The sequence below is a fragment of the Balaenoptera musculus genome, chromosome 4, assembly GCF_009873245.2.
Source record: "Balaenoptera musculus isolate JJ_BM4_2016_0621 chromosome 4, mBalMus1.pri.v3, whole genome shotgun sequence".
In the NCBI taxonomy this organism is placed as follows: domain Eukaryota; kingdom Metazoa; phylum Chordata; class Mammalia; order Artiodactyla; family Balaenopteridae; genus Balaenoptera; species Balaenoptera musculus.
The window spans coordinates 78,760,875-78,783,182 of NC_045788.1; the positions used below are offsets into that span (position 1 = coordinate 78,760,875).

A 22,308-nucleotide genomic window follows, 5' to 3' on the forward strand; every position below is an offset into this window, starting at 1 on the left:
TGCAGCTTTCTTTTCTTATAAAATCTTTTTCTGGTTTTCTAACAGGGTAATGGCAGCCTTGTAGAATGAATTGGGAAGTATTCCCTCCAATTCAATCTCTGGAAGAGTTTGTGTATAATTATATAATTGGCATTTACTTATGGCATAAGTATTTCATTTACAATAGTGTGCTTCCAGTTCCCCACTCTCCAATCTTTGTGTTGTTTTTACTTTTACATATGTTACAAGCACCACACAATTGTTATTAATTTTTGTTTAAACAATCAGTTATGTTTTAAAGATATTTAAATAGTAAATGTCAATCATGTATTTTTCTATGAACTTAACATTTCCAGAGCTCTTAATTTTTTCGTATAGATCCCTATATTCATCTGGTATTATTTTCCTTTTACTTCAAGGATATCTAACGTTCTCATGCAAGTGTGCTAATGCTGAATTCTTTTGGCTTTTGTTCATCTGAAAAAGTCCTTATTTCACCTTTATTTTTGAAAGATATTTTTTCTGGATATAAGATTCTAGGTTGATATTTTATTTTCTTTAGTTGAAGATTTCCCTCTACTGTTTTCTCACTTGTCCTTATAGCTCATGAGAAATCTGATGTCTTCCTTATCTTTGTTCTTCTATACATGCTGTGTCATTTTTTGCTGGTTGATTTGAAGATTTTCTCCTTATCACTGGTTTGGAGCATTTTGGTTCAGCAACTGATTTGTTTTTATCTTACAAACACCATGAATCATGTAACTAGTTGTGCTTCCTTCTTTTCATTGGTTGTCAAAAATGCAGACCTATGTTTCTGCCCCAATTCTTGAATGGTATGTGCTCTCCTCACCTGAGCATTCATCATAATTCTCCTTATTGTCTCTTTCCTTAATATTTTTCATCCTGTTGCTGCATACATTTTTTAAATTTTATTTTTGTAGCCACAAAAATAACACATTCTCTTTGTATTAAGTCAAATGCTTCACATATGTTTAAAGAAAATGCTAGTAATCTCTCCTCCACCACCATCATCTCTCAATCTGACCCTCCAGGTTAATGGTTGTTAATAGTTTTATGTAAAAATTTCCACGTCTCTCTATGTGCTATATAAACATATAGAAATAATAGTGTATTTATTTTATAATATCCCTTGAATCCTTTGTGGGAAAAGGCAGGATATGGAAAGGACAAACAAATGAAAATGTTGAATGGTGCTCATGATGATATGGACATAGAAATCACTGCCTGTGTTTAGTGTCTGTTTCATCTTTGATGGCTGGATTTGAAGCCCCTTTGGAAGGTTAACCCTGGAGCCTTTATCTCAGAGCACATAGGACACTCTAGCCCCTGTGTTGTATAGCCAGAGAGCAAAGGAAAGTTATGACCTTGACTCTTTTGCAGATAATCAAAGACCTGCAGCTACTGGGGTTGGTGGCAGCCCTGGTGATAGCAGATGTGATCCTGCTCGTGACGTGGGTGCTGACTGATCCCATCCAGTGCCTCCAGATTCTCAGTGTCAGTATGACGGTGAGGGGCCCAATCCCTGGAGAATCTAGTTCCTGAACCGGAGGGACTGGCTTCTGTGGGTACACGGGGATCATTCTCCCAGTAGCATTCACTGTGTGGACATCCTCCCAGCGAGAAGATAAATGACCCAAAGAGGATGGCGAGTCAGGAGCTGTGGGCACCATGAACACCTGCCCCTTGTCTGCAGGGTCTGCTCCGCTCCCACTGCTCCTCCCGCCCCAAGTGTTTTCCAGCAGCAACCGCTGAGATGTCAGCAAACAGAGATCTGCCTGGCAGTTATCTCTGCTTCCACCTTATCAATAATGAGAGTTTTCAGCTACAGAGAGCTTCTTTACCCTAATTGTTGAAAGGTAAAGGTAGTATTTTGAGGTGTTCTTTGGAGTCAGTCAACCCCAATTCAAATCCCAGCTCTACCACTTACCAGCCTTGGGAAAGTTATTTAACCTATCTAAGTCTCTATTTCCTCATAGGTAAAATGGAGATAATAATACTACCTATTTCATAGGGCTGTGGTGAAGATTAAGGGAAACAATGCAGGTAAAGGACTCAACTGTGCCCAGTATATAGTGTTCAGTTAATAGGAAGCATTATATCTCCAGCCTGACAAAGGAGCTGAGGAATACAGCGGAATCTTGACAGTGCAGATTCAATATTGAAGGTTTCAACTGTTAACAAATAGCAGAAAGAGGATGTGAAATAATTTGTAATTTTGCTGATGCACTAATTTGAATCACTGTGGTAGCAAAGCACATAACAGGGGTAAGCCCTGCTGGCACCAAGAATCCACATGTCAGCCCAACTTTGTCGTTTTTTTCCTCCAACTCATGGTTACTCTCATTTAGATTCTAATGGAGTCACCTAAAGGTTACAGTTTTTACATATTAAGGGAGAAATTATATGCTATAGAGGATTTCACAATCTAGAATGTTTACAAAGATCTGCTGTGTATGTGTGTTCCTGGTAACTGTGGGTGCCCTCAGTCCTGACTCTGTGTCCCTTCTAGGTGACAGGGAGAGACGTGTCCTGCTCTCTGACTAGCACACACTTCTGTGCTTCCCGGTACTCTGATGTCTGGATTGCTCTCGTTTTGGGATGCAAGGTTGGTAACTTCATCTCCTGGGGATACTATCTCTCTGTTACCAACAAAATGGATATAAAGAGGAATTATAGGAATTAATGAGGTGATTTCTGCAAAGAGTATTGAAATCAGAAGAGACCTCTATTGATGCATACATCTCAAAGCCGTGACCCTTATTATTTCTGTGCTCTTTATTTGTTTTGAGGGTCACGTTTCCAAATCTTTGGACTCCCTCATTAAGTCCTCCCCCAAATCATGTGGAATTCACCCACTGTTTCTCCCATTTCTTGGTCTGGTTTTTTCATTGATTTGGCAATACCAGTTTTCTCCCCAGCTACCTTCAAGGGGAATTATAAGGAGACATTCTAGCCAGCTTAACCTATTCTCTTAAGTGCCCTTATTACTCCTCTTGGGTCTTTCTTCAAGATTTGTGTCAAGGTAACCTGCTGCCTTCCACTTGCCTAACTTTCTTGCTCTGATTGGAAGCCTGGCTGGCCCTAAGACAAATGGCAACATCCATAGTGTCCTTTGAGTGGTTCCAGCTGCCTCAAAGTGTCTCCTGTACTGCCCTGAATCTCCCATCATTCGACTCATTTATCTCTGTTAGATGGCAAAAGGAGGATATTATTTCCAGAGGGTACAGGATACTATACAGGGCACTAAAGGAGAACCAACTATCCTGTTAGCTGGTTTTCAGCTTGGAGGGACAGAGAATCTGGCTTGGGACAGGGGAGGAGGGGAGCGGCATAGGGCAGGTCTGTTTCAACGAACAGGCGAGCCCTGCATGGCAGGAGGCTGCCTGTTGAGTATTAGGAGAGAGGGGCCTGGTTGATTGATTGCTGGCAGAGGAAGAGGAGGTCTTGTAGAAATAGATGGTCTCTAAAGGTAAACTTTACTCACTTCACCACTAGGAAAGTGTTCAAGTGGTTGCTTCTGAGAAATAGGCCTGAGGATGGGCAGGGCTGGGACAGGGAAATGTTGCTTTTTAACCATGTGCATGTATTACTTTGATAGAAATATTTTTAAGAGAAAATGGTAGGAAGTGAATAGCTTTTTATCTCTAGTTTCTTACTAGTGGTTAAGAAAATGAGTTTCAAAATATGACAGAACAGGGTTTGAATAATGACTCAGCCGCTTCCTAGCTGACCCTGAACCTCATTTGACCTCCCTGAGCTTCGATTCCCTCATACGTGAAATGGGGATGATGATAACATCCTCTCAGAAGGGTTCTGAGTTTTGAAAGGATTAATGCATGTTGAGTTTTCATTCACGCCTGACCCATAGTAAGAGCTAAATACATGTTAGATGCTTTTATTATTCATCTTCCACTGCCCACCCCTGCCCCCAGACAGTTCTGAAAGCACAGTGCCTTTCCCATTCTTCGAGCCCCTGTAGAAGAGCACGTCCTTCCCGGCACAGAAACTCAGCACTTCCCCCATAGCAACTCCCTCTGCAAGTCAACTTGATTTATTTTCTCCATTGCCTTTTATATAATCCCATTTCCATTTTATTTCACTGCAATATCTTTCTATAGGACAAAGAAAGAAAAAGGGGAAAGAGTGCTGAGCATCAGGAAGGTGACTGAGCCAGGCCTCCATGGGCTCCCTGTTCAACGGGCAGCTCCTGAGGAGGACCCCAAATCTGCGCATTAAGTCCCCGGACCGCCACCCCACGCTTCTCAGCAGTGAGGGCGAATGACACACAAATATCAGATGTGATTCACTCAGACATGAATCATGCATGTATAGATGCCTTATTCATACCTGATTCCCTTTTGGAAAGAATTTTAATGGAGTTAAAGCATTTTAATAGAATCAGATTTGAACATTTCAGAATCATAGAATTAATTTTATTCGCCTTTGATTAAATTACTAATGATCTAACTCTGCCAAATGCCACCTGATGGTGTCAGTTATCCAAAAGTCAGGCCCCACTCCCACTGGCCTGCTGACTTCTATGTCCTCTAGTCATTGAAGATCTCAGGGCGGCCACATTTGGCCCCCTTGGGGACACTGAGCATTCGGGGCACCCAGACAACATCTCTGCTGGGCTTACTCCTTCACTGTAGGCACAGCCAGTCCTCCAAACAGTTGTCTTAAGGGCCATCCCTGCAGATGGAGTTGGTCAGATTGTGTGATTTCAGGGTCACTGGCAGGTACCCTGCTGATACCTGACCTTACTTTTATTATTAGTTCTCCCACTGAATCCCTGTAGTTCCCACCCCACCTCATCCCCTGTGGCAGCTTCATATTCTGTCATAAAACATTGATATTTATGTGCTTGCCTTAAATCTCCCAACCAGATTGAGCTTCTTAAAAGCCAGAACCATGACTTCCACTTGGCAACACCGCTTCTTGCCCTACGCCTACCCCAGCACAGAGCTTTGCCCCGAATCAAGCGAACATACGTTGAATCTATATATTATGTATTATTGATTAAAGCTTTGATTTCTGTTTAAATGTAGCTCCTTCTAGGAGAGGCAGCACTTTAAGAAGCTGTGAGCCATTTTCTGTGTAGTACAAATGAGAAATCTGAGAGCGGGTTTACATTCATGACAAAGAGGAAAGAATAGGGCCCTGGGTTCTGGGGGGCGGGACAGGGAATGTCACAAAGAGGGTGAAGGGTATAGATGAGGCCTTTGCTGCCTGTGCCTGTCCCACGGTCCTGTCCAGGTCCCGGCCTGCCTTTGTTCTCTTCTTTTTTCACTCTTCGTCTCCCATAAACACCCACTGGCACAGAGCTGCTGCTAGCCTATAGAGATCCTTTGTGTGAATTAGAAAAAGGCATCCCTTGTGGGCAGATGCAGTCTTGCAGGTGCAGGGCTTGGCAAGCAGATGGTGCCTTTGGGAACATTAGAAAAAAGAGCCCCTTCCTCCGGTGCTTCCCCTACCGTGGCACATGGCTTGACAAGGGGACCACAGGGCTATTTCAGCTTGTGCATGCCCCTCAGCTCCACGCATTGCAGAAGCACACAGTGGATGCGGAAGCCCTCACCACCAGCAGCGTGGTGCACCCCTTGCCCTCCCAGTGCCTGGCAGCCCTTTCTGTCGGGCTCCTACCTGCATGTATCATCCCATCCTGTGCCTCATCCTGGCAGAGTCCTCTCTGATGGCTGACTTGCTGACCTCCGATAAACTAATTCTCAGAGGAGAGGAAGATGAAATTTATTACGCATACATGAGGTGTAAAGGGACCACCCTAAGGGTAGTCCCAAGTGCTATCTTAGTAAATCCTCCTCATAGCAACCCTTTAAGGTAGGTATTATTATCCCTATTTTACAGGTGAGGAAATTGGTCCCAACCCTACTGCTCTTTGACCCCAAGCCTGCTATTTCACTTCTCTGAGCCTCCGGTTCTTCTCCTCTTTGTCTCCAGGGCCTGCTGCTGCTCTATGGGGCCTACCTGGCTGGCTTGACTGACCATGTCAGCTCTCCTCCCGTGAATCAGTCTTTAACCATCATGGTTGGGGTCAACCTCGTGGTGCTGGCTGCTGGGCTTCTTTTTGTGGTCACCAGATACTTGCACTCCTGGCCCAACCTGGTCTTTGGACTCACGTCTGGAGGTATCTTTGTTTGCACAACCACAATCAACTGCTTCATCTTCATTCCCCAGGTATGCTCTAGGGAGAACTTGGAGGACCAGTCCACCCCGTCATTCCGGAGACTTTGCTGGGCGTGATAAACTGTTCACTTTGTTTCCTACTGAGACTTTTGGGTGCCATTGATTAGAGAGTCAGAAGGAAGGGGGGGTTCCTAGTGAGCTGGCTCCCTCTGTTCTTCCCGCCTCGCTGTCCTGAAGGAGCCACTCTGCTCCCGGTCGGCAAGGAGCGCTGACCAGAGTAGCCAAGTAGTGGCACCGCTTCCGCCCGGGTGGCTGCCTCACAGACCTGCTTTTCTACCCACGCTCCAGTCTGCTCCATGCATCCCCGGTTCCCCCTGCATCCTGATAACGTCATTTCTTGTACTAGCCTGGCAGTGAGGAACCTTTCCTTCTTTCCTGTTTGCAATTGCACATTCAGAGAAAAGTGCATTTGGGGCTTTATGAAATTTAAAATGCCTTTTCTTTCTTTTGAATAAAAAGAGGAAAATGTAGAACATTCCTTTTCTTTTTACAATAAGGAAAAAGTAAAAACTAAATTTAAAATGTATTTCTTAACCATCATTCAAAAAGAGTCATGTACCACAATGTTCATTGCAGCACTATCTACAGTAGCCGGGACATGGAAGCAACCTAAGTGTCCATCGACAGATGAATGGATAAAGAAGATGTGGCACATATATACAATGGGATAGTACTCAGCCATAAAAAGGAACAAAATTGAGTTATTTGTAGTGAGGTGGATGGACCTAGAGTCTGTCATACAGAGTGAAGTAAGTCAGAAAGAGAAAAACAAATACCGTATGCTAACACATATATATGGCATCTAAAAAAAAAAAAGGTTCTGAAGAACCTAGGGGCAAGACAGGAATAAAGACGCTGACGTAGAGAATGGACTTGAGGACATGGGGAGGGGGAAGGGTAAGCTGAGACGAAGTGAGAGAGTGTCATGGACATATATACACTACCAAATGTAAAATAGCTAGCTAGTGGGAAGCAGCTGCATAGCACAGGGAGATCAGCTCTGTGCTTTGTGATTACCTAGAGGGGTGGGATAGGAAGGGTGGGAGGGAGACTCAAGAAGGAGGGGATGTGGGGATATATGTATACATACAGCTGATTCACTTTGTTATAAAGCAGAAACTAACACAACAATGTAAAGCAATTATATTCCAATAAAGATGTTAAAAAAATAAAATGTATTTCTTATTATGAGGATTAAGAAAAAATCAAACAAGGGAGGAAGATAGAAGGAGAAATATCCAGACAGCAAACAGAAAGAAAGGGAGTCAGAGAGAAAGGTGAAGGAATCCATAAGCTCTGAAAGGAAAGTGATGTTAAATTATTCACGTTATGCCCCAGGGTACCACTGAGCCACATACATCCAAGTTAATGAGCTTGGCATTAAGCACTAGTTTTGTGTCCCTTCTAGTTCTCTTTTTCTTCCTCCCGAGGCTTCCCTCATCCCACGACACCCTCACTACCCTATCCTTATTCCCAATGCAGTTACCAGGTTACCATGTATGACTTCTCCATGAGGGAGCTAGCTGGTAATTAAAGTGTTGCCTGATGGAGGGTGGCAGTGTATTTATAAAAGTGAAGAGTGCACTTTGGGGCACGATAGTATGACACAGGCAGAGGCCCTTTACTCTTTTTCCCTTTCATAAATTCTCATTAAAATACTCAAGAGGATGAACAAATATGGAAAAACCTGTAGCAGCAGCACTAAAAATCAAGGATGGGCATTGCCTCTGAGCCAAAAACTAGAGGAATTTTTGCTGAATCTTAATGTTATAAGAACTGGATTGAAGGAAGCCTTTGAGAGCTGAGTCTTATTTGTCTGGGATGTAGCAGAAAAGGGCTATGAAATGCCAGGGCTGTTCCTCCCTGGGAGATGGGTAAAAGAGAGCGGAGAGGAGACTTTTGGGAAGCCCACTCCTTAGGCCCTGGGGCCAACACTGTTGATTGGTAACCCATCCACCCATTGCCAAACCCTTTGTTCCTTGATCATTTCTACTATATAGTCTGAAAGAGCTAAACACTTGCTTTGCCAGCCTCCCTTATAGCTAGGTGTACCCATGTAACACAGTTTTGAACACCAAGGGTTTTCTGGGAGGCTTCTGAGAAAGCTTTTGCTTTCCTAAAAAAAGCTATGGGGGTGGCTGGCATCGCCTCTTCTACTTTCTTCCTACCTTGAATGTTTTTGATGCTTGACGTTATGGCAGCCATCTTGTGATGATGAGGGAAAAGCCAAGAGAATGTATTTATTGTCAGGAAACTATAGCTCTCCCCACGTAAGACTATGAATTCAGGGGGAAAGGATCTATGAAGAGATTCTGCAGTTCACAATAAAAGGACCACAAATTTCTGAAGATTTAGAGAAGCTACCTTCCTCTGAAGTAAAATAGAAGGTTTTTAGAAGGTATCTGATTAGTCTTATCAATAGGATTCAAAGGTTATTGCCCCTCTTTGACTAAAGCAAACCATTATGAAAACGACATAACCTTAGATCATGAAGTATTGAATAAGGATGAAAAAGATTGTGTTAAATTTAAAACGCCAATAGAAGCACTGAATAGGCAGCTGGACATGGCAAAATACTGAATTAGTGGGTTAATTTAAGGAAACAGAAAACAAGGACACAGGAAAAAAATGAGAGACTAGAAAATATGGAGAGCAGGTCTAGGGATATGATTTAAAGCTAATAGGAGTCTCTGAAAGAGAACAAGATAATTTAGAGCAGAAGTAATCACCAAGGAACTATTAGAAGAAAGCTTTCCTGATCTAACACAAGGCCTCCATCTGAAAAGTGAGTGAATCAGTAAACCCCCTGATGCGGCCCTACTTAGGTTTCCTCTCTCCACACTCGCCTCTGTCCCTCTTGTATCCTAAGCCTCAGACACAAGATTTCCACTTTCCTCCGTGTTTAAATCCTCAGGACCTGGGACCATAGTGATATTTAGGTGCACTTCCATCTTATACACAGACATAAAAATGCAAGATGAAGTTCATCTTGGAATCTGTCTTCCGGGTTTGAACTAAGAACAGGCACTTGGTTTGTTGAAGTGGGAGTGGAAACGGAATTATTGGAGCTGGGGTACCGGAACTGGGCAAATGGACTCTTTTGGCCTTTCTTTTTCCTTCTCTCTATCTCAGTCTTCCTAGCTGTCTTGAGCTTCCTTTCTCATACTGTATCTTTTCTATTTTCTCTCTCATGCTTTTCCTCCTCTTGAACTGACCATGATCTGAAACAAAAAAATATATTTTATAGTCAATTGTATTTTAGGTGTAGGAGGTAAATTGTTTTTCAAAATATAAAAGTAACTGAGGTTTTTCAGGTTTTTTGTGTGCCCCTGAATTGATTTTCCCCTCTGACTCTGTGGCCTCTGGTTGAAGAAAGATTCTCCCTGTGAGACCAGAGACTGGTAGGACAGCTGAGCAAATTTGGAGAAGTGTGTGAGGAGAGCCACAGGAGAGGGAAGGGAGCAGGGAGGCAGTCTTCTTTCTTGCTACTGAGCCTTCAGACTGGACGGTGATGGGAGGGATTTATGAAAGCAAAGGCACAGACACCTCAAGGGCAGGTAGGCGGTGCCAGAAAGCTGGGTGAAATGGACGATGTGACTGAAGAGCTAAGTGGACTAAGTAGCATTCTCCACAGGCCCTCAGGAAATGCCTAAGTGTTTAGGCCAGACGCTGAGGTCATCACCTGTAGTGAGCCAGCCTCTGCTTTTGTGACTTAGATGTGACCCATCCTCCCACACACCTCCTCCCCTCCCTCCACCTCTGAGAGGCAGGTGGGTCCTGAGATAGGACGTTATTTTATCCTCTAAACCCACAGTGTTTCATCTGCTCCTCCAGGAAGGTACTCACGACTTTCTACTCTGCCTTATAGTCCTCTGTAAATGTCTCAGCACCCTTACCAGACAGATGAGCTTTTTAAAGGAAAGCTTCCTTCATTTGTCCGTGTATCTGTCCATGCAAATATTAACTGTTGGGAACAGGCAGTTAAACACACGGCCTCACTCGGGGTCTAGTTGGGAGCTGACATGAAAGGATTTATAACCCTCGTGTTAAGTGTTTGAGGATGTTACACGATGTCAAGGAAGGGATACCCCAGCCTGTCTGGGAACTCGGTGACACCGTCTCAGAAAATGAGGTGCTTGGGCCCACCTTGAATGAGGAGTAAGAAATGTTCACAGCGCAGACTGGGGAAGGGCATGGGTGGCATTTCCGATGGGGGAAGCCCTCTGACAGAGGCAGAGAGGTATGAGAGAGAAGAGAAGGTGTTTGGAACACCACGAGTCTTTGCTCTTTTCGAAGCACAAATTGAAACAAGGGGAGAGTGGCTGGAGGTGAGAGAGGCACATGGGGTGAACTTCTGAAGGACCCCGGTGCACCCCATTAAAGACCCGAGATTTAATCCCACTGTTTGGTTTCCTATTGCTGCTGTAACAAATTCCCACAAACAGAGTGCCTTAAAACAATACACATTTAATGTCTTATAGTTCTGGAGGTCAGAGATCTAACATGGGTCTTATTTGGCTGAAATCAAGTTGTTAGTAGGTCTGCCTTGCTTCCGGAGGCTTTGGGACAGAATCTGTTTCCGTGCATTTTCCTGCGTTTTCTTCGAGCCACGGCTCCTTCTTTCATGTTCAGGGCCAGCAGCACAGCATCTTCAAGTCTCTCTTTCTGACCTCTCTTTCCATTGTCACATCTCCCGTCCTGCGTCCCTCTTATAGGGACTCTTGTGATTACATTGGGCCCACCTGGATGATCCAGAATAATCTCCCCATCTCACAGTTTTAAACTCAATAACATATGCAGAATTCCTTCTGCCATGTAAGGTAACATATTTACGAGTTCTTGGATTGGGAGGGAAGCGTCTTTGGGGGGCCATTTTCTGCCTGCTACACGCCCATACCCAGATACTGAGAAAACAAGACTCCCTGTCCTTCTGAAGGAAGGGCCGTGGGGAGGTCCTGAAATTATGACCTAAGGGTCATTTCTAGCCATATTCCAGAAATCCTGAAGAGTCAAGTCTTAAGGACCAGGACCTTCACAAATGGGGAATTAAGGGGGAGGGGGTTGGAGGGGCAGGGGGCTTTAGTCAAGGGCCACCCTGGCTCCACCCAGCCAGCTTAGGGTGAGACAGACCAAAAGCCTTGGAAGTGCCCTTACACCAATGTTGAGCAGTTCCTCCAGCAGCTCTGCAGGGAGGGCTTGGTCTGGAGGTGCTGGGGGGAGAGAAAGGAAAAGCTGTGCTGCTAGGGAAAGGAGGGGGCCCTGAGGAGGCACAGAGATAGTGCAGCACTGCTAGGGCCAGTGCTAGGAGAGCAGCGCTGGCGGTCAGCGCCATCCACCCATGGCCGTACAGTGACCCCGTAGTGCTGGGCTCCAGTAGCTCCTGAACAGGGTGTTGAGAGGACAGCACCCTGGGGAGGGGGCCTTCAAGAAGGGCATCTGACAGGGCAGGTTCCTGGCCCGACCCAGCACAGGTCACACAGACTCCTGGTACCATGAAGGACTCATGCCGAGTTAACAGAGGACCCAAGAGGACTTGGGCAGAATGTGGTATTGAAATTGATGGCAGGATTTAGCATCCTTTCTGAGATTTACCAAATTCAGGTTACCTTCCATAGTCAGAGCTCAGTAAATGTTTGATGAGCGAGCACAGACATCCCAGGATCCCTGTGAGGTTCCCCACAGATATCTCAGCATCGTTTCTAGAGCTAAGGTCCCAGAGTGCCCAGCGTCCATCACTAGGGCTCTTAATCATGAGAATCCCTAAGGGAACAGGAGACGCCTCCAGCACGGTGGCCTCCCCTGGCATCACGTCCCTGGCATTCGCCAGGAGGAGACAGTGTCCCCCAGGCCCAGGAGCGTGCCCCTGTTTGTGAATGTTCTCTGTTCAGTCCCATCCCTGTTAAACTAAACCAGCCCGTGCATCCATAGACTGGTTCTCAAAGCCAGTATCTCCTGAAAAACGTTCCCTAGGACCCTCACCGTTGACAGTCTCTCTTCCTAAGCTGTGTTGAGGACGTGCAGCGTGGCGCAGTGCCCTCGTTACAGCTGTGACTCTGCTGCCCAGTAGCCACGTGGACCTAGACAAGTCATCCTCCTTCTGAGTCTTTCCTCATTTGTCAAGGGAAAAAGACAGATCGCAGACCTGATGTTCTATCATTTTTATTGATTTTTATTGACATTTGTGGTTTTCTGTTTCTCTGAGCCTTGATCACTGACTTGGGTTAGAAGTCCTCTAGAAGGAACAAACGTATGGACACCAAGCGGGGAAGGCAGGGGTTGGGGGGGAATGGTGAGGGGGGTATGAATTGGGAGATTGGGATTGACATGTTTACACTAATTTGTATAAAATAGATAACTAATAGGACCCTGCTGTATAAAAAAAATAAATTAAATTTTTTTTTAAAAGTCCTCTAGAAGGAACTGGGTTTTCAAAAGCGGTAAGCACACCGTCGCTCAACACATGAGAATAATTAAGAACTGCTGCATACAACTAAAACCAGCTTCATTTGAAACATAGTGTTTAGATTGCTTAACCCTGTTATAGCTCCTAAACTCTGGCTTGAGAATGTGGCTCTAGAAGTCCACCTCAGCTCTGGTTTTCTTTGATCAGTCCAGCAATGGGTTGGTAGATGGGTCCAGCTGATTGTTCTGTTTCATCAACCTGTCATCTTCTTCCTTTGGCATTTTTTAAATGATATAACCTTTACATTCTCTAAACCTTCTGTCATTGCTGTCTGTGAACTTTCCAGAGTAAAGTACATTTTGAGGAGAGAATAGTTTGTGCATTTATCTATGACACTGTCATTCCTTGGTGTTTTTGAGAAAGAGTGAGAGAATGTGTTTCTGGGTGTGTAATTAAATAAATAACATGTGTTCTTTTATCCAACAGCTGAAGCAATGGAAGGCATTTGAAGAGGAAAACCAAACAATCAGACGCATGGCCAAATATTTCAGCACTCCTAGCAAAAGCTTGCACACCCAGTATGGTGAGGAACAGAGTTGCCACGTTAGAGGAGAGAAAAACTCCATGGAGAGACTCCTCACAGAAGTAAGCGAGACCCTGCCTGCTGGATTCTCTATAAAGAACTCCAGTCATGCATTGGTGGGCCCCATATGCCTCATTGCTAACATTCTTTCTCCTCCTCCCATTTCCCCAATTCCTAGCCATTCTGGTCTCCCTTAGCAGCAAGCAAAACCTCAACGTTTCCCCAGTGCCCCTCCCACTGCTGACCCTCACCCACCCACTTCATTCATTCATTGGACAGATGTGTGCCAGGCATTGTGCTAAGTGCTGACAAACAAAACAAACAGAGTCCCTACCTTCATGGAGCTCACAGTGTAGTGGAGCAAATAGATACTGATCAAGTAGCCATATAGTTATAAATGGTGATAAGAATTATGAAGGGAAAAATCAGAGTGGGAAGAAAGAGTGGTGAGGACAAGGGAACCTAATTTAGAGTGGTCGGAAAAGACTCTCTGAGCTGAGCGCTGAAGGTTAACTACAAATTAGCCAGGCAAAGAGTGCAGGGAAAAGCATTCCAAGTGCGGGGAACAGCATTGTAAAGGCCCTGAGGAGTAGTGGATGCTAGCTTCTGCTGTATGATACATTCTTTCTTTACATAGAGTTGTGCCCTTGTTTCCAAGATCCTATGGGGCTCCTTACTGTCTTTTCCAGGTGCTAACTAGAAATCTCAATCATCCTACCAACCCAGAAAATTAAGAGGTATCTAAAGATGGGGAGGAAGGATGAATAGAGCCTCTGAATATCACAGTAGCGCCAAGGCAGGGACAAGGGAGCCCGCAGTCCTCTTTCTTCTGTTCTTCAGCCAGATTTGGCACCTCTCCCAGAACTGGGCAGAGTGATGTGGGCTTGAAGAAAGCACATGGGAAAGCTTGAGGCTGCACTGCCTCAGAGAGGAGGCATGGGGCCCAGAGGAATTAGCCAGTTTTTTCACACTAACTAAATTATATTCCATATTTTTTTTTAGTAGAGAACATACCTGAGTAGGTGCTATATGGGAAATTATGCTTTTTCGTATTGGACTGACACTGGGTACCAATAGTCCCTGTGCGAAAGGATGGTGTGATGGGGACCTAAGAAACATAACCAATGAAGGGATTCAGCTCCCCAGGCACCCTCAGTCCCTCGCACCATTCCCTTGGTTCTGGACCTTTTTTTATCCATCAGAGTAATACTTGTCCATTTCTTTACTATTTATCAAGCATTCAGGACCTTTTTTCAGAGCCAGATTTCTTCCCACCTGGCAAGGGAGTAGCATTGCCATTGATACTCTCTGAAGTCTTCAAAGAAACATTTTTTTTTTTCAGCTAAACAGAAGGCCAGAAACTTGGCGAGAACACCCAGGATGGTTTTCATTCACAATCAGCTAATGTTGGAACAGCCAAGTGGCCTGACTCTTTAGCCTTATGGTAATCTGTGACGTTCTTTTTGTACTCCTGCCATGCTACCCTGTTTCCCACGCAGTGACTGAATCCACTCTACCAAAAAGATGCCTTGAGTCTGCAGAAGCAGGGCCCTAATAGGGAGCAGATGCTTAGGTAGTAAAACGCTGGACTCCTGTCCCCGACACCCCACACCTGGAACACCTTTCCCAGAGCAGGCCTGAGAACCAGCAGCCCATCCCAGAGCCCTGCAGCAGGCCTAGAGAGTTTCTGGTATCTGAATCCCCAGCTCCACCACTGCCCAGTGGATGAACACAAGAATCTCCGTAACCCCAGCTTCTCGGCTGCATTTCCCTCCTCTGCAGCCCCTCTGCCGCCCTGGTGTCCTCTTCCTACTTTCGCACCATCTGGGCAGTCCATCTTCTCTTTCTTGCCTCCCTTTCCCCATGGCAGTGGTCCCCAAAGGCTGTTTGGGGCAGCATCCATCCCTGACATCCCAGGCTGTGTGGAGGCCAGCAGGTAGAACCTTCCCAGAGCTTGAAGAACCTCCCTTCTACGCTCTGCAGCAGAGGAAACGCACCTATTACTTTTCTTCCTTGAAACACAGAAAGAAGGGGAGATTCCATTTCTCCCTGTGGCCTGCACCTTACGAAACATGCCTGTGGATGTTTTGCTTCCCTGGGTGTGCCAAAAGTGATCGTTAATAAGCTCGTTTCAATGCAGCTGCCATGGTCAGTCAGATTTTGGTCTCACAGTGGCAAACCACGCTTCTGATTAGTATGCAGCCATGGTGAAAACAGAGTCCCACTTCCTTTTCTGTAAGAAGGGAGATTTACTGATTAGGCTGATGTTTCTAAACCTGTCACCAGCCAGCTTCAGATGTTTGGTTTGCTAGAGAAGAGCATTCTTCCCAACTCAAGGTTTGTACTGTTTTCCCATACTCTAAGGAATTTGTGGATAAGGCACAAAAAGGCAGCACTCAGAGTTCATTTGCTGGCGTAGCTGTCATCAGCTGATGGCTCCCTCCCAACTCTGTGAGGCGGTAGGGCCTCCTGAAGCCAGCATGAGAATGTGCCGGGTGGGCTTCACGAGGAAGGGCTGGTGAGGAGGAAGAGAGCTGGGGTCCCTGCAGTGCAGCCAGCGCAGTCACCCCTGTTGAGATGCTCAAAGAGATACCTGGCACCACCCAGATATCACGAAGAGCCTGAGTGAATGTCTTCCTGTTACTCACCCGCTCCGCGCCTGGCGAGTCCTTGAGTCACCTACACTTCCGCGACAACGCCCAGCCCTTACCGCTCTGTGGCTGGGGAAAAGGGAGAATGATCAGGCAGGTGCTCAGCTGCAAGCCCTTCCGCTTATTCACCAGTTGCTCACTGGTCCGGGACTCTCTCCTGAGGATAACAGAAGTCTAAACCAGAATGAAACCGGGAGTACCAATAATCAGAAAAATCACCTTCCTGCTTATAAGTAGGGAGCAGTAGATTTGCCTTGGAGTTGCTGCCAGAAGACTCTTGCTGGACTAGTTTACTTAATTTACTGTTCCCTCAAAGGTTCACTTCTGGGCAACTCTTCCATACCTACTTGAGAAGAAACCACAAATTCAATTCATAGGCAAGTTGTGTCAGGAATCCTAAAGAAGGGAAACATCCTTTTACTTCTAGGGCATGATAAATGGACATCCAAATGCTCATCCTCAGCTCCTAAAGAGGATGACAGCAGAGAGGCAGCATTTTGGTATTCGGACAAGCACTTCTTATTATCTTCTCCAAACTCTCGACCCCGTGTCATCTGCTCCAAGACCCGTCAGTTCCCCACAATGATCTCTTTCCTGCTCCACCGCCTTTGAACATCAGAAATTTCAGAAGGTGGACATCAGGTCTGAACCAGACGATCAGCTGCTGTAGCCCCGAAGGATGCTCAGGGCACACCCCCTGCTGTTACTCTTCCTCCCACTTCATGCCCCACGGTCCTGCAGTTAGAACAGGTACATCTCTGCGGCTGTCACCTGCCAGCATCCCGGGCACAGCCTGTTTATCAACTAACAGCCGTGCTGCAGGTAGGCAGCTCACTAGCAGAACTGCCCAACTTCATTTATCTTCTGGGTTCCCTTCTAGTTCTATTGAATCAAGCTATCAGGGACTTAGGCCCAATAATCCTTTTTTTTTTTTTTTTTGAGCTTCTCCAGCAATTCTGATGCCTGCACTCCTTTGGGACATACCGACAGCTGATAGTGCCACATGGTAGCTTTGGCCTCCTACCCGCACGTTCCAGCCGAGGGAGGTGATAACACCAACCTGAGATTCTCATTCCCCCCTAAACTACCCCCCACCCCTGGCTCCAGTCTTGTCACTTTGGCCCAGGAATCTCCATCCTCCTTGTTCTTCCCATTTTCTAGGCTGTTTAGCAAGTGGCAAAATTCTTGTTTCCCTATTCCTTCAATCCCCTTCAGAGATGCCTCAAGGTCATCTGTATTTTGCAGAAGTATGATATACCCAGAGTTGGGCCATCGCAAACACTGTTGTGACTGGTGTCCTGCAGCGTCACCTGACCCCCTGTGTGCTGAGCAAAGTTGAGAGGGTGCTGCAGCAGCTAGCAGGCAGCTAGACTGTGCCCCCCCCCGACCGCCCTTCTCGCAGACAGTGCCACAGTCTGGGGATGTATGGGGAGACTAAGATCATACAACAGTAAATCATAGTAAACCGTTACTGAGCACACGTGGCAGTTACTGTGCTAAACGCTTTGTATGCATCATCTCATTTCCCCTCAAGGAGGGACCTCCTCAGAGCCTAAGATCACCAGCTAATAAGTGGAGAAACTGGGATTTAAACCAATGTCTTCTGATGCCACCCTTTCTCCACCATGGGAGACAGTGTGAAAGCCCTCAGCAGCATCTTTTGTTGATGGTTTTGCTTTTGTTTTACAGAAAAATGCTGTGATTGAAAGCCTGCAAGAACAAGTAAACAACGCCAAAGAGAAGCTGGTGAGGCTGATGTCAGCTGAGTGCACCTATGACCCCCCCGAGGGGGCTGTCCCGCCTGCCTCTTCCCACAGCAAGGACATCCTGGCTGCAGCCCCTCCCCATAGCCGAGCAGCTCAGGGGTCTTTGAAATGTCCCTCTGACTCTCTGAATGATACCAGCCCGGCCACCCAGGACTCCCAGAGCACCTCAGCACCCGCCTCAAGTGTACAAGGCCTCAAGGGGCCTGTGAAGGACACCAGCCCCTCCCCGGGGCAGAAGGAGAAAATTTCTGCCTCTCAAGACTTTTCTGATCATTTAAATTTAGGCTGCAGCCAGAAGCCGCGGGCTGAGCAAAGCCCGGGTGCGGAGAGAAGAGACCAGGTACCCGTGGCCCTCCAGCAGGGTCTCATGCCAGGTGGAGAAGGCTCTGTTCCCCAGAGACAGGGGCAGCTGGAGAACTCAGAAGGGCCCCAGGTGCGACTGTCAAGGGTGAATTCAGTGATCAGGGAGAAGCTTCAGGAAGTCCTCCAAGATCTGGGCCTGGGCCCTGAGGCTCCCATCCCCTCTCCCCCGTCCTGTCCCCAGCAGCCCTGGAAGAGCAGTGCCTGCCGCAGCCCCCAGAAGATGCCCCTCTCCAAGGAGCTGGGCTTCAGCCCGTACATGGTGAGGAGAAGGGGCGCGGCACAGCGGGCTCGCTCGCACTTGCCAGGTTCTGTGCCCTCCTCTGTGGGGCGTCGGGTAAACAGGGCTGATTCTGGGGCACGCACTGGGCGAAATGTGCAGGACAGGGACAGCCCCTGCCTGGACCCCCAAACTGCGGATTCCAGGGTAGCAAGACCCTCTTCCGGGAAGCCTTTACTACTCCCAGCTCCTCAAGGCAAGCCAGACGCCCTGGAGGGCAGCAAACAGTGCCAGACAGAGCCCCAGAGAGCCGAAGGGAGCCGCGCAGCCCTTTCTCACCAGCCTTCTGGTCCTGGCCGGGCGCTGTGCCCCACTGCCCCACGCCGAGCCAGAGCCTCGCCAGACCTGCCTGAGCAGCGGCTGCAGCGGTCCCCGGCGCCCCCAGGCTGCCCTTCCCTGTCTCCTCCACGCAGCTACCTCGACACAGAATCCAGCAGCTCGGACGAGTTCTTCTGCCGCTGCCACAGGCCCTACTGTGAAATCTGCTTCCAGAGCTCCTCTGATTCCAGTGACAGTGGCTCGTCAGACAGCGACCCTGAGCCTACTGGGAGGCTGGCTTCCTGGGAAAAGCTGTGGGCCCGCTCGAAGCCTATCGTGAACTTCAAAGATGACTTGAAACCCACACTGGTGTGAACGGCAGAGCAAGTCTGGACATAGAGCTCTGTCCGGGACAAGCCACACCATGGCCTGTTGTGGCCTTCAGGGAACAGACCAGTGCCCTGCGTGGGACCAGCCCTTACCATGTTTCAGCTATGCTCACTTGAGCACGGTGGTACCTGGGGCACTTCTCGATCTATACAAAGAGGGGTATTGCCTGTCTTGTTCCTACCTCACCGCATTCCTGTAAAAGACTCCAGCCGAGTGCCCATAAAGGATACCCTTGGATAAAAGGTGCTAAATGAGCGCAGAGGGTCTTCTGTCCTGGTCAGCCTATAATGTACAGAACTCTTCATATACACCAGATGGATGGCTGGGTGGACAGAGAGATGGAGAAATGGAAGGAGAATTTCTGCAGAACCAGAGTTGTGAACTGTGGTCCATCAAACTGGCTTTTTGGTGGCAGACCTGCTAGGAAGACATCTCCTGCGTCCTTGGGTGGCCCACGCTCGGCAGGGGGTGGCTTTGCTTCTGCTCAGCTTTGTCAACAGCACCACCCCTAGGTCCCAGCTTCCAGGCAGACTCAGCTCAGAGCCAACTGTGCACCTGTATTTGGTGTTCATGTCTTTATACCATTGTGGCACCTCAGCATCATCCCTGAGACAGTCAGGTGTCCATGGGGCCACAGGTGACCCAGATCTCTCTCCTGGGCTCAGATGGCACCGGAGGCCCACCGCATCGACTTTGCCAGTGGTGCAGTTTTGCAATAGCAGGAAGCACACACTGGCAATCTCTGTTGAGGTTGGGGAGGCCCTGTTGGTCAAGAGGATGCCAACTAGGGCTACATGACCACCGATGGCTACGTAAACCTAAAAGCAGAAAATGGGACAATAGAAAGGAAGAAATGGGGGAGAAGGTAGGAAAGAAAACAGGTTTTGAACATTTACCTTGAGTCTAGCATGGTACTTGGAAATATCCAATATCGGTAATTCCTTATGATAACCCCATGAAGTAGATACTCTCGTTCCCATTTTTACAGATGGAGATTATGAGGCTTAGAGAACTGAGGTAGCTTCCCCAGCGTCACATTGCTGGAGAGGGGCCCGTGTAGGGGCCCACGTGAGACTTGGCCACAGCTCACAGGACTCCAAGTGGGTGGACTTCCCTGGGGCACATCTCTTCACTTGTTCTTCTGGGAGTGGCGGGCAGAGCGTGGCAGGCCAGACAGCAAAGCAGGGGTAGTGTAGGAAGCTGCAGTGCACTCACCCTGCAGTCCAGGATGACAAAACTGGGCTCCTCACCTCGGGAAGCAGCGCTCCACTGCCTCACCGCCTCAGGGGCCCACTCACACCTCCCAAGGCAGCCGGGGAGTTGGTGAAAGATAAGTGCCAGGATCTCATCTGCTGCCAGAGCCACACGGAGAACACAGCTGGGTCCACTTCACTTGTTGCTGAGCTAGTTGTTGTTTACAGGCTGTTCCCTGCCCCCACTTGTGTGTGCATCTGTGTGTGTACTTATGCTTGTGTGCAGGAGTTTGGGCCTCATTAGGTATGTCTGGAGGGGAGCACGTGGCTTTAAATGTCTCACAGAAGATGTATCACAGACTCGGCGGCTGCTGACACCTTGTGAATCTCCAGACACTGGACCAGGAGGCCCTCCTGGTAACACAGCTTCTTCTGTTGTCTACTTTTAAATACAAATGTCATAATTTATTCTGCGTGTGGGCTTGTAGTTTCTGCTTGTGCTGTTTGTATGCTGTCCAAGTGAGACCTTAATAAAAGAAATGGCTCTCAAGGCAAGTCTCTTCAGAAATTGTAGTTTGGGGCTGGGGAGGAGGGGCACAGACAAGACCGAACCAGCCAAAGGAGTGGAAATGCAGCAGCCATGAGAGTTGCTGCTGGCTTACCCTGGGTTCCAGGTGTATCTTCTACCACGCTTCCATTTGTAACAGATTCTTCTGTGGTCTCCCCGTGCAGCTTCCTATCCCAGAAACACCTGCCCCGGTGGGTAGAGGACACTCTGGAGACCCTCAGTTCTTCCCACCCACTGGGGATCCTGTGGTTGGGCTTCACCTCCTTCAGCTCCTTTCCTCCCAGTATGTCACCGCTAGCAGCCTGCTGTTCAGTAGTGTGGAATACGCAGGCTCTAAACCTGGCAGGGCTTCTCTCACTGTCTCTGCTCCTACACCCTCAGTTCCCTCATCCCAGCCCTTGCACATCTCCATCTCTCTTCCATCTAGAATTTCTTTCCTCTCTTTGTGCATCTTGTGAATGACTCATCCCTCAAGGCTCAGGTAGAGCATTCCCAGGTAAAAATGACATCCCCTAGTTAAATGAAGAAAGATGTTTTGGGGACCATGCTTCACACTTAGTTGCAAAGAAGCTTCTAGCATCCATTTTTCCTAGAATGACTTTGTAACGCTTGCTAGACTTCGTTGACAAGATGGAGAATCTACCCTATATTTTCCTTATTTATCATTTGGTTTGAAAACTGTATGCCAAGTACCACAACTTCCTGCCCCAGAATACTGTCTCCAAATCGATTGCTTACTGTGTACTACCTCCACACCCACTCCTCACCAGCTTTTTCCCTAGATCTTTTACTCAATACCAGCTAATCCAGTGATGAAATTCTTGAAAGGATGAGTATGCCATGGCTTCTGGCCCGCTCTTGACTGTTATGCTCTTGAAGAAAGGGCAGAAACGTGGTGCAAAGAAATCCTAGAGAAGTAAACATTGCCTCTGCTGTTGTCATCGGGGCTATGCCTGCCTCTTTTGGTCATAAGGTGTGGCATGGAGCCCAGCCTGCTTCTTACCCAAGTATATGTTGCTTTGCTGATTGAAATCTTAGGGTTGGAGGGGTCCATCCTGATCCCAAAGTCTGCCCCTGTCTCTGGCCCGGGTCAAACTCTCTTTCCTTAAAGGATCAACTTGGCCTCCCCAGAGCTCAGAGAGGAGAAAAGAGCATCAGATGTAGGAGGCATGTTTTTAACGAACCATTTCACTTTGAAAACGGTAAAGAGAAAAGTCAATGCACGTTCCACAAAAATCTCTTCTGTGTCTATATTTATTTTATTATATTTAGATGTGTCTCCTTCACAGATTGCAAGTTCCTGAAAGCACTGAGTGTGTCTTCTGCATCTTTGTATCCTCAAGAGTAGCCGTCAGAGAGCTTTGCACAGAGTATGAGCCCAGTAAATGTTTGATGGATGGATTTCTGGGCAGGTAAGTGGATGAAACAGAGGAAAACAGAGGAAGGCAGAGAACCTGTAATGCAACAAAAAGGGAGGCAGAGCCATCTGGCTTCACTGCCTCTCGATGAGGTAAGAGCAAGAAACCACATCACTGAAGGACCCAGAAGTAACTGAATTCTGAAAAAGACAGTACTTTAAGTCTCTTGGAGGGAGGTGAGGTAGAGTGACAGAGTTAATGGAAGAGAAACAAAGTTACTGTGTTAAAGGTGTT

The 22,308-nt window shown here is 47.2% G+C and overlaps 1 protein-coding gene across 3 annotated transcripts in view; it reads left to right on the forward strand.

Annotated features, from left to right (window-relative positions):
* The window catches only part of GPR156 (G protein-coupled receptor 156), an 88,635-nt gene extending 68,096 nt beyond the window's left edge, over positions 1-20,539 (forward strand). For 2 of the 3 annotated variants that reach the window (XM_036849544.1, XM_036849547.1), the window contains 5 exons: positions 1,381-1,506; positions 2,510-2,605; positions 5,959-6,195; positions 13,094-13,252; positions 17,531-20,539. In XM_036849544.1, coding sequence (XP_036705439.1) covers positions 1,381-1,506; positions 2,510-2,605; positions 5,959-6,195; positions 13,094-13,252; positions 17,531-18,880 — 1,968 coding nt within the window. In that variant the 3' untranslated portion in view covers positions 18,881-20,539. The remainder of the gene's footprint in view (positions 1-1,380; positions 1,507-2,509; positions 2,606-5,958; positions 6,196-13,093; positions 13,253-17,530) is intronic. The other variant, XM_036849546.1, reaches the window with a different exon arrangement.
* The last annotated feature ends 1,769 nt before the right edge of the window (positions 20,540-22,308 follow it).